Below are 18,138 nucleotides of genomic sequence, written 5' to 3'. Positions count from 1 at the left end.
TCGAATAGTAAACAACTCAGAATGCTGATCACTTGTAAAGTGAATGACTGCTGTCAGCTACCTCAGCACAGCAGACCCTTGTCTCTGATTGGCTGATCACTAATCCAACTTAGTGTTTTTGTCCACTGACCTGACCTGACCATGAACTGATCCATATCTCCGTCCATGGCTGGACTCCATTCTTTGTGTAAACATCATTTAATTGCATTAAACAACTATTTAACATCGTAAACCCAGGCATGATTGCAGTGGAACTTGGAGACCCAGAATTAAAATAATATCATTATATGCCATTCAGTACAAATACCTATATATTCATTCATCCATTTATACATTCTGTAGAGGATTCTAAAATATAGCCATTTTAAATTAGTAACATTTAAAGGGCTTTATACAGCTGAATATATATATTTCCTGTTAAAGTTTTCATTTAAATTGACATCATTTTTTATGAGCATATACACTCTGTAAATGAAACTCAATCAAAAATATGAATATTTTATTTTTATTCAAATGTATTAAATTTTGTTTCTCAACAAGGCTTTGTTCCTGGTTAAGAGATGATTATTCACATTGTTGTATATTTTTAATTTGCGCTCTTTGTTAGTTTTATTAAAATATTTTTTTAAAATTTCATTATATGCTATTGATAATGTAACATTGTATGTTTGACTTGACCTTGTCCAAAATCAAGTTCATTTTCTACCCGACCTGAATCATAGATTTAGGTTTCATAAACATGTTTATCTGAGTCTAGAACTTTGGAAATTTCTTATGAAATGCAGGGTATACCAATTGTTTACTCATTTTATGTTATATTTTAGTAATAGACTTCTAATTGTAACTAAGATTTTATTTTGTAAACATGAACCTTCCAGAAGGAAAATTTCGATTTGGTAATAGCTTGTTTTCAGAAATGCTAATTGTTACCTGATGTCAAGTACAGGACTATATAATCTTGCTTTTCTAGAAATTAATTATTTGTGCTTAAAGATCTTGAGGCAGAATCAGTTGTATTATTGTTGTGTTCAGTAGTTCATATGAGCTTCAATTTATTTTCTTCAAATTATTTAATTCTATTGATTTGTCTTTGAAAATACAAAGTACTCTTGAAAATTAATATTCCTGAAAAGTAGAGACTTGAATTTATACTGAAATTTTTTAAATAAGGATATATTCTTGGATTGTAATATTGTGATCCAACAAAAGACTGCTGGTGCATCACTATTATACAGGCCACCACAGACACATGAACACTTCCAGTGGTGGATTTAATTTGGATTTCCACTAAAGTTTATTCAAAAATTTAATCATTGGGACTTGTATCTCTTATTCAAGAATAAGTTCATGTTTTGATGCTACTAAAAATATTAGGTCCATAACCACATTTAAGAAAAAAGAAGTAGATAAATATATTCCTCATTATGAAAATATTGCTGAAAATTTGAAATGGCCAAGAGAGCATTGGTCTCTGTTATTAAAAAGTGCACTTTTTGGAAAAGACCGCTTTAGTGGCCTAGTGGTTAGAACATCCGCCTCAGATGCCGGAGGTTGCAGGTTTGAACCCTGGCTGAGTCATACCAAAGACTTTTAAAAAATGGTATTAACAGTCGCCTCTCTAGGCGCTTGGCATTAAGGGGTTAATATTAGGACTGGTCAGCCTGGTGTCAGGATAATGTGATTGGATGGGACATCATGCTACATGTCTGCAGGGTTCCCACGGTACTGGGAAATCAGGAAAAAGTTGGGAGAAATGATAAAAAAAATTCACCCACCATGAAAAGTCATTGAATTTTGCAAATATTGATGAAAGTCGGGGAAAAACCTGGGAATTTTCCTCCACCTGACACCCAGAACAATTACATAATTGAGTCTTCACTGAACTGAGTTAAATTTATCAAGTTCTAACCAGAATATTAGGAGGTTGCAGTGTGGATAATTTTGGTGCTCATTATGATCTGGTTAAGGAATGTATCGCATCATGAAGGGTTATGAGTTGGTACCTGAGGCTTGTTGACAAAAGTTTTAGAAGTATAAAGAAGAAACTGGACAAACTTGTGTTGAATTTGCAACTTGTTTTAAGACCATAGAGTCATAATAACATGTAAATATGAATTTGTCAAAAGCAGATATTAAAAATAACAGACAAACATGAAAATGGAAGTGAATGCATATATAAATCCTGTATGCAAAACAAGTATTGCAGAAGCCAATACAAACAAGTATCTTCCACAAAATCAGAGCCTAAGTTTTTAAAATAAAATTATTATTATAATCCCTATTAATACAAAATAATGCATGCATCACACTTTCCATATGTAAGAGTGATTTTAAAAATACACATTATTTTTTTCTGATGTTGTCCCGAACATATTATGTTCTTTTTAGTAAAGTGTGTTTGTTTCTCTTGTCTCTTATAGGTTATTCCATACCATTTTCTAGAAAAGATGAACCAAGACGGAGATGTCAGAATTGAATCAAAGGAGGAATTGAATCTGTTCCTGAAATTTCAACATGATGTTGGAAACATCCTCTACTTTAGGTAAGAATAGATTAATATCATTTGTAAAATATCCTAAGAGAAAGATACATTAAACTAGCAAAAAATGGTTGACGAATGCATGGATCACTTTAATGTAACTATAACAGTAATAGAAGAATAAAATCAAATATTTTACTATCATCGCAATGTATGGAATGAAGTTTTTAATTGTCTTAAACCAGAACACTTTCAATACGCAGTGATTGTTTTGGTTTCTCTTGTATTATGTGTTGCAAAACTTGATCATTTAATTTAATTTTAGAAAATAATGAGCACAGATTCTTTGACAGCTGACTATGGTCATGGATTTTTGGTTGATAGTAACAGGCAGAAATTATAATTTTAAATCCAATAACACTGATAGAGGCCTGGTTACAGCATGATATTGGAAACATCCTCTACTTTAGGTAAGAATAGATTAATATCGATTGTAAAATTCCTAAGGTCTTTGTCATATTAATGATAAAAGTTATCTGAACATTCGATTTACCGATGCTATGACAAAGACCTGATTGCCAAGGCAACCCAAAGGGTGAAATAAACAAACTGCAATGACCTAGTAAAATATAGAGAGAAGGAAAAGGCTGATAGGATACCATTTATCCTGACCTACCATCTACACAACCCCAACGTAGGTAAAATCTTTAGGAAACATTGGCCCATCATGGAATTATGTGACACACTAAAGTTAATCCTCCTGAGCAAACCTATAGTAGCCTACTGGAGACCAAAAAAAAAATAAAAGATTTCCTGGTCAGGGCAAAGCTAACACAGATCACTAACTAAGACCACACTAGTCTGGCCCCTGTGGCTATTAAAGGTGCAAAACTTGCCAGCAAATGATAGAGACCAGGACTCTTTTTAGCACAGTGACTAGAGAAAAACTGAGCATACATGTTCTAAACAAAATGTGCAAAACAGAGAATGTAATTTATCTCATCACCTGTAAGATCTGTAGTATCCAGTATGTTGGAGAAACTGAAAAACTACACAAAAGGATCAACCTTCATCAATCTAATTGAATGACAAAGAAGCTATACAGAAGCCTGGTCACACATCACTTCTCTCGTGACCACACTTTCAGTGATATAAGACTTATTGCAATTGCTCACAACCTCAGCAGGAGTTCCAAAACCAGGAAAGAAAAGAAATCTTACTCGATATGCCACCTTAGAACATTGAAACCAAGTAGTTTAAACCAAGAAGACTAGAAAAAGACAACCATTCACAAACAAAATTATCTTTTTGCAGCCGACACATTTTCATTTAAATAATTCTCTAAATTTGCTTATTAGTCACCTAATAACCTATAATTACTACTATAACAATGAAATATCTGGGATATAATTTGTGTGGTGTACATAAATTTACATAAAATAACAGATGACACTATGGCTCATCGATTTCGAGGTCAATATAAAATATCTTCCAGCATTCGCAACAAGTCATAGTCATGTAAAGTTTTGCAAACACAGCGTTTTTCTTTTTTATTTGTTTGTCTTGTCTGTGTTTTGTATTTGCCTTTTGAAAAAAGACTCGTTAAGAGTGGAATGCACTCATACTAGTTAGATACTAGTTTTGTACCCGTCGTAGTCAGTTTATTGCATTTATATATATACACACCTATTTTGGACAAGTTTGATAGAATCTATGTTGGGGTTTGGACCAAGACAAGGAAATTCTAGTCCTGGGGTTATATTATTTTTCTCCCCATGAGGCTATGCCAAGTGTTGAGACAAATAATGTAAGCCCTTTTACTGGGATTTCCTTGTCTTGGTATAAATGCTGGCATAGATTATTTTTCTCACCCATTTAAACTAAAATAACCCTGCCCTTTTGCAGTTATTTGACAGATCCAAAATGCAGTATTCATCAGGTACTATTATTGCTTCTCATAAGGTTTTTTTTACTCATTTAGGAAAATCTGAATAATTATCTAAGTAGAATCTAGCTGTATATGCCATTGTTAGAAAAGGAAAAAAATCAAGAAATAAGTTATTGTTAGGTGTTGGAAGTATTGTGCAATGAGCATCTTGAACTATGTGCTATTGTTGTTCAAAATAACAGTATGGCTCATTTATATGAACATGTTAATGAGGCAATGTGGTGACCTTTTGACCCGAAGCAATGAATGAAGTAATTAGGTTCAACAGTGAACGTTATGAGTAAATATGAACAATCGTTGTTCATGCAGCTTTTGAATCAATTATTGTGCTATCATTGCTTAGTGTCAAGGTTTGTCCCAAAATGACTATTTCATATATTGCTGTGAAAGAACACCTCATCTCAGGGGACAATATTTCAAAGAAACACACTCTATGATAAAGGAGATCAGTGTGAAAAGTGTACTTTATGCACAGTTTCAAAATCTTAACATGTTTGGTTTCACTCCACTATTAAATAATGATTACAAATTGCTTCTTGTTGTTTGATTGAAAACTACTGGTGTACAAACTTGGTGAATGTTTGATTTGTATTTTTTAAACTATTGCAAGGAGTGTACTTTGTAAGCAATAACATTGCAAATGAAAAAGGGGGAGAATACATATTTTTCTTTGTAGTATTTGTTTACAACCTTTTAACCGATTCGGCCCCGATCCCGTCTGTAGGCGTGATGAGGCTGTACCCTACTTCAAAGCCCTGCAGCATCAAGGCCATTTAAGATAGACCAACTTGGGTGGTATTAAAAAAAAGCAGACAGATACAGCTCTGAAATGGTTTCAAATAATCTGGAAGTTTTTGTTGCACTACAAAATACAGTTAGAAAAAGCTCATTTTTTGGACCCATTTTTTTTTCCACCCAAAATTCGCTCGAGATCGGAATGCGATTTTTGTGTCCGGATTTTAGACCTTTTGGCCTCAGATCTAAGGCATACCGGTCTTAACTGCACACAGACAGGTGAACCTTTGCAAAAACTAGGATAAGGTGGGCATTTGGAATAAATTGCAATCTCCATACGAAAATGATAGGTCTAATAAGCAAAAAAAAAAAAAAAAAAAAGAACTCCAACTTTTACCCTTCTGCTCATGCGCAAGCAAAATAACCAATGGAAATTGATGTTTCTAATACAACTAGGCATTATTCTCATGGATAATCCATTGAAAACCGCTGTATTACGATGTATTCAGAAATAGCACCCCAGATCTCATCCCTACGCACATTTCATGAAAAAATGACAAAAACCTTTGGGGCCGAATGAGTTAAGGTATATTAGTTGCCTGCTGAGCAGAGAATTAAGAATTTGTACGATCCTTACAAATATTTGTTCCAGATGTGAACAGATGCCTTGCTATGTACAGATTTCTGAAGCCCCTTCTTTGAAATAACCTAAATTTCAATTGTTTATTTCATCATGGTTATATTAACAAAAATATCTGCATATAGTCCATGACTGCCTAGATCATTAAACAGATGGTTTAGATATTGTTATTGTTGTGGGGCTTAATGCCATTTTTCAGCACATAATCAGTTATACGTGGGAGAGGAAGTACTCTCGTAAACCCTGGTAAGAACCACTGCCCCATGGGAAGCTGCTGGCAAGCTTTCTCATGCACCCACTTTACAACTCTATGGTCTTAATCAAAGTAACAGAAAAGAATAAAAACTAACAAGTTTAATACAAGTAAAAAATCATTCATTTCCCCTAGAATACTTTGTGAAAATTGAAAAAGAACTTTAAGTATTGTGAATTAAATCATGAATACTCATAAATGTTCTATCGTAAGTTCAAAAGTATAGTATTCTTAATGAAATACAGTGGCATTCCGAATAAATTCCAATCTTGAATTTCCCATATGTAAATAACCTGGAATGTGCTGATCTAACAGCCTTTATGTACCAGAGTGATATAATCCAGAATGTCTTGAAGTGAATTCACAATAATCTGAAATTAATGATTTAGTTCAAAAGTATCTATGAGCATTTTGTAATTCCAGTGAATAATTGAAATAAATAAATATTAAATTACAAATTAAAGGCACAATAGTGCAAAGTGTCCGTAATTTTGTGATTGTTACAGATCATGTAACTAATGAAATGTGTCGACTTATAAGCTGAAATAATTCACAAAAACCTAGAGTTTGTGAAGATTCAACGAGATAAAATGAATTTTTGTGGGGGCCCGCTTTAATTGAAACTTGTAGGTCACAAACTGTTACGGAAGCCTCACGTGACCACAAAGACGTATACGTCATCTTCGTCCAGTGGGCGGGTTAAGAGTCACATGGTTGTAATTTAAATATCTGTTGTAAACAAAAATGCCGGATACACGAGAGCGTAAAAGACCGTATAGGTCTCCCGCGCTTGTCGCTTTCCGAGAAGAAACGTCGAAAAACTGTCAGAGAAACCGAACGGGACTTATCAAGCATTCGTCTTGGGGACCAGTTTTTTCGATGGAGAGCATTGATGGAAGGGTTAGGACTGGCATCAGACACTGAAATGGCGAAGTTGTTGTAGGACAGGTAGGCCAATGAGTGTGTTATATGGTGATACACATTAGTTTCCCAATAATCAAGTGCCTGTGATGTCTATATATAAGTGTTTTCCATTTTTCAATATCTTGTTCCTACTATATGTTTGAAAGCACACTGTTTTATTAATACAATGTTTGCACAAGGACTTGCTTTGTAATATTCCCCAAATAGATGTGATCGGCTGATCATTTTTTTATTTCACTCGGTGACTGCATTGTGTGTATTGTATGTTGGGGTGGAATATATTTTTTATTTTTTATAACAGCGCGCTCATATAGGTCATTTTGTACATCTGTCAATTATCTTCGTGTGACGGGCGTTTTAAATTTGATGAGGGAACTTAGATACATTTACAGGTGTTATAAGTATTTATATCTATCTCCCTCACACAAACACACCCTAGGTTAATGTGACATGCACATTACTTGCATAAAAGTTTATTAACCTTTTCATGTAAACATGTTGACCAAATAATACATGTTTAATGTTGAACTGTTAGTACTGTAGGGTTTTCTATATCTGAATGTTGAAATGATCCAGTAAAATGTTGATCTCATGCCTATGATAGGCTGAATGCTAAGGTTTTATTGTACATCTTTCAACTACTTACTAGTAAATTTATTATAAAGCATTGTATTGACTACCATTACAAAAGGATCTCTAGTCATGATAGGAAAGGATATTATAATGCTACCAGGGCATAATATATGGCTGGCAGGTTGTTACCTCATCGGTTAAAGTTTTGAGCTGCAATCAAGTAAGTTTTATTTATGTCAAAATTTGTTAGATCCGTTATTATGTATGATTGCTAAAATTAAGTATTTCAGTTCTAAGTGTTAAACACAAATCACAAAGAAACAGATTTAAAATATAAATTTTAATACAATGAATATTTATTACATATTTTTAGTTATAAAGAATGTAACAAAGGATGAGCCAAAGCATGCAGAATCACTGGCCAGTACATCTTCATGCTTCACATCAACACCTGGCCAAGTGCTTTTGCGACATACAGAGAGAATGAAGACACCTTCAGTATCTGAAATTGAGTCAGGAAGGTAAAAATTACAAATTTCTTGCAGATTTTTTTTTGGGGGGGGAGTAGTTGCTACAGTTATCATGTTACTGAAAACAATAATGTAACAAATACAATGCAGATAAACTGAAATTTGTATAACAGTTGCAGCAGGTTGAGTCCCCACTTCATACTTTTCTTAGTTTGAGCTAGAAGAAAAAAATATATCATGAATTTCACTTTCTCAGAAGTAGGATAGGGTGCCTCAACTCTGTTACCTGATGCATGGAAAAAGGCAATGTTTACTGTAATTGTTTTGTTTAGGCAAAAAAGTTCCAGTATACTGTGCTGGCTAACCCAGCTGTTTTTCCTCCACCTTCCACTTCCCTCACTACAGTTCACGAATACTTTGAGAACCAGCGATTGTATAGTTTGAAATTGTGATTACATATCTCATATGCTTTCTTTATGCTGTTTCCCATTTGTAGCTGTCCCACATGCAGTTATTGTTAACACCCTCTTCACATCTATCCACTTCACTCATACTGAATGCGCAAAAGAAAGAAAAAACAATACCTGGCCCTCAACAAAATATACTTGAAAGTGAGCAAGTCATCAGCTGAATATTACTCAAGCTGGACATCACGGACTATACATTTTTATTTCAGAGGCCAATTATTTTTCCATCTAAAATTTTGGAAGGAATTAGTCTATCACAGTCACATTAAATCATTTTATGTTTTTGTGTGTGTTTGAGAGAATGAGAGAGAGAGATTCATGTTTCACCAATGAAATTTAACTTTAAATGTATTTTCCAAATATGTTCTACTGTATACTTTGATTTCACAGAGTTCATTTTAAAATGATCAGAAATTTCTAAATTGCATCTATGGGTGAGTACTCCACTTTAAAAGTGCCTTTCCTGGGTACATGTACCATATATTTTAATGGATTTTGATGTATAAATCTCACTAAGTAGCACTTAATAAATTGCATTGCTAAATTATATTTATGCTCTATGGACAGAAGCCCAATGTTAACTACAGTCATCAGTAAGAATCATCAGCTGTGGAGAATAAAAGCCAATTGGGCAAATCACAGAATCAAAATAACCAACTGTAACTGGATATTGGTATTGCGGTAGATGAACATCATCAGGCTACCAGACATTTTGAGTTATATATCACATAATGGTTCATAATTGGATCAGTCAACTCAGTGAGCCACTGAACCCCAATTGTTGAAGATTTGTTTGAAATCCATACAAGTGCAAATTAATTCATATTTGGTCTTTTAAATAACGTTGGAAAGACGACTTTTAATTTTTCTCTCTTTTCTTCCACTGTTCTCATCCATTTCTTTTCTTGAGGTGATGGGCGCAATGACTCTCCAGGCCATTCAGCCCAGTATTGTTCCTACACAATAATGGAGGATATCAGCAAAAGAATATTGACTATTCACACACTGGACAAAAGGATGGTTCAGAGAAAATCACCAGCCCTAGAAAAGGCAGGTTTTCAGAAAGCCATGACAGTACTGAATGAGAGAGGAATAAAAATCAAGGAGGTGGTGACAGACACTCATGTAGGAATCAGATCAGTTATGAGTAAGTTATTTTGTTTTTATTTGCAAATATCACAGTTTTTTCAGTCCACATTATATCACAAGTTATACATCCATACACTTAAATAAACTTCTCATTATATTGACTTGTAATTTTTTTATAAATTATATTCTTTTATGTGTATTCGTAAACATTTGCAAAATTTTTTTGCAATGATTATATTACTGGATTTTAGTTTTTTCCTCCTTAGGCACTTCATTTTCTTATTGTGTTCATTTTATTAATTTCAGAAATGTTCTATCCCACCATCAAACACTCTCATGATATATGGCATGTTGCAAAAAACCTGGGAAAGAAAATAATGAAGGCAAGAATCCTGTCTAGTCCACCTATTACTCAGCAGTCTAGGACATTGGTATTCCCCCATGTACCTGATGTTTCGCTGATGTTCTTTTTTTTTTAGTAACAGATTTTATCTTATTGATAACTCAGATTGTTCTAGAAATGAATTTGTGCACGTCACCCTAGTTCTGTTTTTGTGCCCTATTCATTTGATTTTGTTTGCTTGAGAATTTACCCATTCTTGCATATTTCAGTCTTACTGTTGTGCTCAGTATTTGATTTGGGTTTATTTATGTATTCAAATTATTATTCATTGGATATATCAAAGTATTCATCTATAATATTCTTGCACTTGAACATTAACTTGGAATTATTGTGAATTCAGATAAGGACACCCTGGATTATATTATTTGAATTATACTATAGTCAGATAAAATCCTAGATTAGTGCAATTCATCAAAAGACTGTTGGCACATCTCCATATCACAGGCGACTAAAAACACATCAATACATTCAGAGGTGAATTTGTTTTTAACACCACTGGAATTTAATTATAAATTTATTCATTAGGACTAGTGATGGAACTTATTGGACCTTTCATGATTTAATTCACAATACTGTTAAGTTCTTTTTAAAATTTTATAAACAAAAATACACTACAAGAAACAAAGTAACTGAATGTATATCATATTCCAAACTAAATACCTAACAGCAGATTCATCATTACACAACAACATTATTAATGCACACATAACTCCGCCCAGATAAATTTGAACTTAGTCGCATGCTAGACTTAACTTTCGAAAGACAGTTTATGCCTTGTTACTTGCATGTTATTTATATGAAGCCATCAATTTTATGAAATCTGGCATCTAAAACAGAAACATTGTATCAAAAGTTAACTCGGAATGTGGTAAAGCAACTGATATGTGGCAGTCCATGAAACATTAGCTTTAGTTCATTGAGAAACAAATGCCAAAATGTAAACCGCCTACTACGCGACTGTACATGATATGTTTACAAATCAAAAGTGCTGGTGTCTGCATCCATTGTTTGTTTGCAGTAGAAAGTATTCCTTTCTGAGTTCAATATGAAGTTGCTCGTGAGTTCAGTATCATAAAATCTTGAATGATTCCGACAGTGCAAAGTTAATGAAGAGAGAAAAAAAAGCTTATAATAATGTGGAATATTGAAGGAACATTGATCTGAGCAAAACTGCAATCCTGCTACATTAACCAAATCTAGAATATAGCTTTCCCTTGATTATATAAATCCAGCTGTATTATAATTTATCAATTTTGGGGTCACCATGACAAGAGACCAGCTTTAGATGCTTTAAATATTGATTGTGTCATTCTTTCAGAGTATCACGAGGAGTGTCCTTCATCATATCACCAATAAACATGAGTGGATCCTTTCACATGGCCAAGGCATTAATAAATGCCTACATGAATCTTTGTCAGAGAATGAAGAGAGGACAAAACCTTGGCTTGATCCCAAGAAGGATGCCAAACTCCTGAAAACCTTGGCACAGGTACTCTTGGACCAAAAATTCCTAAACAGAGTGGACTATTACTTGAATTTCAGGTATGCCATTTCAGGATTGAAACAATTATATGTTAAGACTCCTTTAAATGTTATTATTCTCAACTTTAGAATAATTTGCTGTATATATTTACCATTTGAATATCTGAATAAGTTAGCATTCATATGATGTGTGTACATGATACATGTACAGTGACTGTCCTTCTCAAGTCGTTTGCAAGTTCAGGTATAATACATGCACATCAGGTATAAACAATTCCATGACACTCTCTATAAATACTGCAGTAAAGATTTTATATATGCAAAATTTACCAACATAAATTAGTATTGAATAATTGTTAGCAGATCGCAAGTGACACATTACAAGATACATTTTCTTGATAATTGCAGAAGCACTGCTGAGCTCGAAGTTTTTCATCAGCATATCCTGATGTACTGTGCCAAGAGATTTTCATAACACCCCTGCTGTGTACAGGATTCAGAATGAGCTACCTCCTTTGGATCACAGTGTCCATAGTGGCAGGGGTGTAGTGAGAAACAAAGAAGGGGAGAGAGTGTAAGTTTGTTTAACTACAGGATATTACAGATAATTTTATATTTTGATTGTACATTATAATCCCAGCTTGAACATCAAGGCAATGGAATATTATTCACATTTACAAGTCATGAAAACTTTGCATTAGGTACAGTCATTTTGTAACAACTGGCACACATTGTTTTACATTTCTGGTAAGGAATCTTAATATTTTCATGTGTGCGGATCTTGTAATTAGTGTTATCATTCTAGTGGATATTAATTGTGATTTGAACAATACAAGTCTAATAATTAAATCCAGTGATATATATAGCACTTTCCCAGAGGACCAACCCACTTTATTAAGGAAATATGGGATCCATGGAATTTCCTAAGGTTTGTGGACAATGCTGTCATGATGATTACTAAGTAATACCTGCTCATGAAAATAGGTTGCCTTCTGAAGAAATGCAACCTGTCTCAAGTAGTACTTTGGATATAGAACAAATAAGAACAAAAACAACCCCTCAACAACTCCTTAGGAATTGGTCATGAGGCTCAAATATTTGGTGAAAACTCAATATAGGTTAACATATGGAGATGCTTGTCACACAAGTTAAGAAAATAAAATTTTCTTTAAAACAGGTATCATCGCTGTTAGAGCAAGAAAAGTGGCAGATGGTCCATCCACCCTTGCAAAGAAAAGAAAACATCCCCACATCCGGGAGCTTATTCAGAAAGTCCTTATCTGTCGACTTGAGGACAAGCAGAGTATAAGGAGAAGAAGAGAACTTAAGGAAGAATTAGCAGAAACCTGGCACCTCAAGAACCACCATCAACTCAAGATTTGGTGAAGGAGAAGATCTCATGACTTTAGCTATGTAATATATGAAAGGTGCCTGATATATGGATATGGATATATGGATGTGTCTGCTAAGGCAAATTACACTTTATGTATAGTAATGTAAATATCAGTAGTTGAAAACAATGTATAATGTAAACTTTTATATTGATTATATATGACCTTACCCACATTGTTTATAGGCAGAATAGTGTTTAAAAACATCTGAATGGAAGCATTACTGTTTGATTGGATATTATGTGCAGTTACAACAAAACAAAGAAGGAAGTCAAATGTATTAATTTATATATAAATTTGTGCCCATAAGAAGTGTTTAGAAAAAGTTCAGGCAAGCCTGGAGGGGATGAAACCAAAGTATTGTCCAAAAGCATCTGGATATTTGTCACGTATCTGTCCAGACCCCAGTCTTCCATGCTGCCATAGTATGAACTGCCTATAGGCAGCATGCCTGTTTGCGCTCATGAAGTCAACTTCATCATCAAGTACAAGAACATCCCATTGGTACATCCTGGCCAAGGCAAGTACAGCCTCATCAAGGATTAGAATTTGAAAATCCTGAAAAATTATTCCAGTTTGTAATGTGCTATTTTGAAAATGTAAAAAAATATATTTTTTTAAAAATAATAGGAACTTATTCAAGGTTTATTCATCTTTTATCAGAAAATTCCAATGTAAAATAAATATGGATAAAAAACTGCAGAATTTTTATTTTGACGAGCGCTGAGTGTTCCATCGCAACCAGAACTGATATTAAGTGTTTGGGGAGCATTTCTAGAAGTCAGAGACACCTGCATTGGGATCAAATAGGAATGGCTGATTACAGATGAAGATAATATTTACACAAGAATCTTATCTTTCTATCATCATCAGCTTAGATTTGTTCAACATAGTGAGGTACCCACATTGAAACCAGGTAATGAATAGAATCCACTTGATGACTATCAATTGTAAAAAATAAAACTCCTTATCTTTTGCTTATGTATGCATCTGGGTTTTTTTTAGATGGCTTGTAATTTTAAAATTCATTCACAGTGATTGCAAAGAAATAATCTAAGCATGTCTCATTTTGTAAGAAGTCTTGCTAAAAATTCATGAAACACTCTACGTTAAATAAACTCTTAAGCATATCAAGAATAATGCATTAAGCAACAATGCGCATTATAAACAAAAGTTTATATATTCATTACCAGCAAAAGTGATATACAGTGCTGTCTCTCACAACACATCATTTCCAGGTCTGTGGGCATCTCCCTACATTTTCCACACACACACACACCAATCTGACAATCCTGTGTCGGAGGATGGGTGATAATCACCACACTGCATTGATCCTGGCTCCAAAACATTAAAGACCCGGCTTGGGTGGAACTGCAACATCTGTATGAAAAGTTCCCTCAGCTGGTCTGGCTCCACATTTGTTATGATCTCCTGGAATCGGTTTCAAAGATTAAGCATACTGAATCCCCATATGCATGTGGTACAACAAGCTTGAAAGCTAAAATCACGCTACCATGGAAATTTCAACATTTACAGCAATGATATTTTTACAAAATCTTTGCAAGTCCACATTGGAAACAGAAGTGACTGCAAATGTTGTATTTTAAGAGTATTTACATAGTCTTTGCAAGTCCATCTTGGAAACAGAAGTGACTGCAGATGTTGTATTGTAAGAGTAACTACCAAAGTTTTAATTGTATGTATACATGGATGCAGTATTTGATTTTATCAGTACAAAGTGCAAGTTACATATTCGTAGTCAGTTGTTACACATATCATGTATAGTGAAAGAGGTTTTCTGTAATGTATCCCACAAATCTGTCAAGTTAATCACACCTTTTGTGATATATATTTTGTACATACAATAACATGCTCAAGAAATACATAAAAGTTATTGAAAGAATTTTAACAGTTTAAAAACTGTCATTACATCAAGAAAATATGTTATTTTAGAAATCATTTACAGTATTCACCCAAAACTGAATGTAAATCAGAAAGGGCAATTAAAATTTGTACCCAAAAGGTTATATGAAATATGAAATAAAAATTCTGTTTCTTGCAAGCCTTCATGTCATTCTAAAATCTGGACAAATAAAACATTCTTGCATTCTTAAGTTTTTATGTTTGTAATGATAGTGCATACATAATATTATCTTGATATATTTTGGCATGCATCATATTTAAAACAAGAATTAAAGCAGTCATTATTTTACAAGGCTTAAATAGATATATGGATTTTCACACGTCAAAACTTTTTTTTAGAAAACTGCAACATAGTCAGGTTTAATCGCTGAAGATCTCATAGACTTTTTGTCATTATTTTGAATTTTTTGAAAACAAAAATTATAAATTTATTACTTAAATTGGAAAAGGGGCAGGTTGACCTTGACAGTACCAAATATTTGTTGTGTATACCACTAGTATAGATCACTTCTACCTATATATGTTTTTAGCTAGTTTATATTTTGATTATCACAGGAATTTAAAATTGTACGACAAGCATTTATTTACTTCACTCTTCACATATTTTGCTACATATGGTTACTTGAACTCCTAAACAAATAGCCCTATATCAGTAAGTATAGTGACTACCACAGACAAAATAGATGACATGTATTATATAAGGCGGCCATATAAATGAGGTGGCCTCTGTATTTTCAATGGTGTCTGTGCATGGTTTTCCTCATCAAATGATATTGGGGTTGGGTGGTGAGTAGCAACAAAATGTAAAGCAGTTTAAACATACATTGTTAAATAATCCTTCAACCGAAGTATGCATTTTCTAAGTTGTGCAAAACACTTCTCACTTGTATATATTAGAGTCTTTGGCAAGTACCAAACATTTTTCAATGTGTATCAATACTTGTTTTGCAAAGTATAAATAAACAATTACCCTCATTCTTGTCTGAACTATGTGTAGAACTTGGTCAGCTCTGTTTTCAGGCTGCACTGCATGTCTTCTTCCTCTTCCCCCTCTGGTTCTTGCTCCACGCCTCATCCTTCCTCTCCCTCTTAAAGGTTGCTCCGGACTTGAGCTTGAAAGTGAGCTGATTTCAGTCTAGGTAATAAAAAAAATTCTACATTTGAGTTTATCATTTGGTGGGTATCTTCTGTATTACATATTATAATTACTACCGTAGTCCAGTTGTCTTTATAATAAATTTTGATATGTAAAATGATTTCCTAATTATACAACTAATATATTCATACTTACTTATCAAACTTATAGGAATATAATGCTATTTGAGAATCAGAAATTAATACATGAGAGTTTGTGATTTGATGGATGTTTTCTGTGCTGGATCAGGTGGGGGTGCGTCCAAATTCCTAGATGGGCACCAAAGCTAAATCTCTGTATATTTACTCAGGGTGCATAATACCCTATAAACATGTGCAAGCCTGGATAAAACCAGTCCATCCCCCAGGGGTACAAGTCTGAGAGTCAAAAATCTCCTTGGTCTCAAAACTGGGTATAAAAAATGAACTTTGGTATCAAAACGGGGGATCAAATTAAAAATTTAAGGGTCTCTGAAGCGCTAATGAAGGTAAAGGGAAACACTAAAAACGTTGGTCAAACTTCAAGTGACAAAAGTGACTGTACGTTTGTGCGTGTGTAATTTTTTATGATCTGTCCCGGATTCCATACTCCAGTCGCAAATTTTAATAAAACTTGTTTATAACCTTATTTATGTAAGGTACTAACTTGGAAAAGCATACCATGAATTTATGTCCACTTTGTTTGAAACGCCAGAAGGATGAGTGTTAGGGTCCACTGGTGAGAATCTGGTAAGAATTTATAAATTAAATAATGAAATTACATAGTTTTTAGCATTGTTAAATTTCCTAGATGCTTTTCGTTTATAAAATTGGGGCGGGCGGTACACGAGGGAGTGCTAAATCGAGTACTTTTGCAATACTGTACAAAGCACATCAATTTCAGTCATTCTCGTACCACAAAAATCTATTTAAATATAACCATACGAGTAGTTCTAAATAAATTTCAACATTTCCTCTCAAAACTAAAAGTAGAAAGGAAATGATAAGAAGAAAAGAACGAGATCTAAAGAATATCTTACTCACTGTTGTTGACATTTTGTGACTTCTGGTAGTGTGGTTGTGTTTTACGTCATCAGCATCAGTGTACATAAATTTTGCATATAATTATGCAAATTTCGGTCACCGGAATGATGCGTGTTATTCGTTCGGGATCTGCCAATCACTGCCGAGCGCGATTTCAATATGGAGACGATAGATTCGTTATGCTACATACGAAGAGAGCTCGTATTTCATAAAAAGAACCTCTACGTACTTGATATTACCCTAGAATTGCCTTTTAAATAGTATTTAATCAGTTGATATAAATAAATGTCAGAATTTTGTTGTAAGCAAATTCACCCTCAGCTGCACTATTGTGCCTTTAACACAGAATGCTGATTCCATTACATATATTAAGATAGGAATCAATAATTCTGATTTAAACATCTTAATATAGTACCTAATACAAAAGAAGAGGACCAAGATGAGAATCAAATTTTTTGTTGTTGGAGGGTTTAGAGCCATTTTTCAGCACACGATAGGCTATACATGGCGGCCAGTATTAATGGTGGAGGAAGAAGCTGGGAAAACCCCGGAAAGAACCACCGACCCACGAGAAGTTACTGGCAAGCTTTCTCACATACCCACATTGGGTGAATCCGAGACTCAAACCCACGCAGACAGAGGTGAGATGGCAGTGATCCATAACAGAGAGCGCTTTAGACCACTCTGGGCCCCTGAGAATCAAAAGTTCATTTCCAGAACATTCTAATTTGTAAATGAGGTCAGGTCTTTTACTAAAATTTTAGGAAAGAACGTGACAGAGATCAGGTAGACCAGGAATTTCCAAGAGGAAAACCAATGTCCTGTACTCAAATCCAAGTAAATATGATTTGAAAAAAAACTAGATTAGTTATTCAATTCCAAACTCCTATCCTTAATTATGGAGAAAAGTCAATCACATAATGCAGATTGAGTATACATAACACCACATTGGCCGAGCCTGAAACTCAAACCCCTGCGGGCAGAGCTGAGATGGCACTGACTGGTAAAGGTAACTGCTTTAGACCACTCAGCCACCTGGAATGTTTAGATCTTGTATATACAGTAATACAAATCAGATAGAAAATGTTGATTAAAGCGAGTTCTAAACATATAATAAATACAGACATGATGATTGCAGTTTTAGTTTGAGAAGATGATAGTAATTTGCTCTTGATGCTTTGGATAGGAAAACAGACAAAATATT

The 18,138-nt window shown here is 34.0% G+C and overlaps 2 protein-coding genes and 1 pseudogene across 3 annotated transcripts in view; 2 read left to right on the top strand and 1 right to left on the bottom strand.

Annotated features, from left to right (window-relative positions):
* LOC149786538 (uncharacterized) overlaps positions 1-18,138 on the top strand; it is a 192,469-nt gene that overhangs the window by 84,237 nt on the left and 90,094 nt on the right. Inside the window, exon 12 of the mRNA XM_089975945.1 lies at positions 2,421-2,542. Within this exon, the coding sequence (XP_089832071.1) occupies positions 2,421-2,542 (122 nt within the window). The remainder of the gene's footprint in view (positions 1-2,420; positions 2,543-18,138) is intronic.
* On the top strand, positions 2,997-15,752 carry LOC149786541 (uncharacterized; annotated as a pseudogene). The gene is made up of 6 exons (XR_016424956.1): positions 2,997-8,073; positions 9,400-9,636; positions 9,885-10,009; positions 11,300-11,523; positions 11,872-12,037; positions 12,641-15,752. The product of XR_016424956.1 is annotated as an uncharacterized LOC149786541 (transcript).
* On the bottom strand, positions 14,109-16,967 carry LOC149786540 (uncharacterized). Its single transcript, XM_089977043.1, has 3 exons — positions 16,935-16,967; positions 15,748-15,912; positions 14,109-14,285 (listed from the first exon to the last, which is right to left on the bottom strand). The coding sequence occupies exons 1-3, from the start codon at positions 16,944-16,946 to the stop codon at positions 14,109-14,111; spliced, it is 354 nt and encodes a 117-aa protein (XP_089833169.1). The 5' UTR covers positions 16,947-16,967.

The sequence above is a fragment of the Sinohyriopsis cumingii genome, chromosome 12, assembly GCF_028554795.1.
Source record: "Sinohyriopsis cumingii isolate HCF-2022 chromosome 12, ASM2855479v2, whole genome shotgun sequence".
Lineage (NCBI taxonomy): Eukaryota > Metazoa > Mollusca > Bivalvia > Unionida > Unionidae > Sinohyriopsis > Sinohyriopsis cumingii.
Note: the sequence above shows the minus strand (reverse complement) of the source record. Positions and strands in the feature narration are given on the sequence as shown.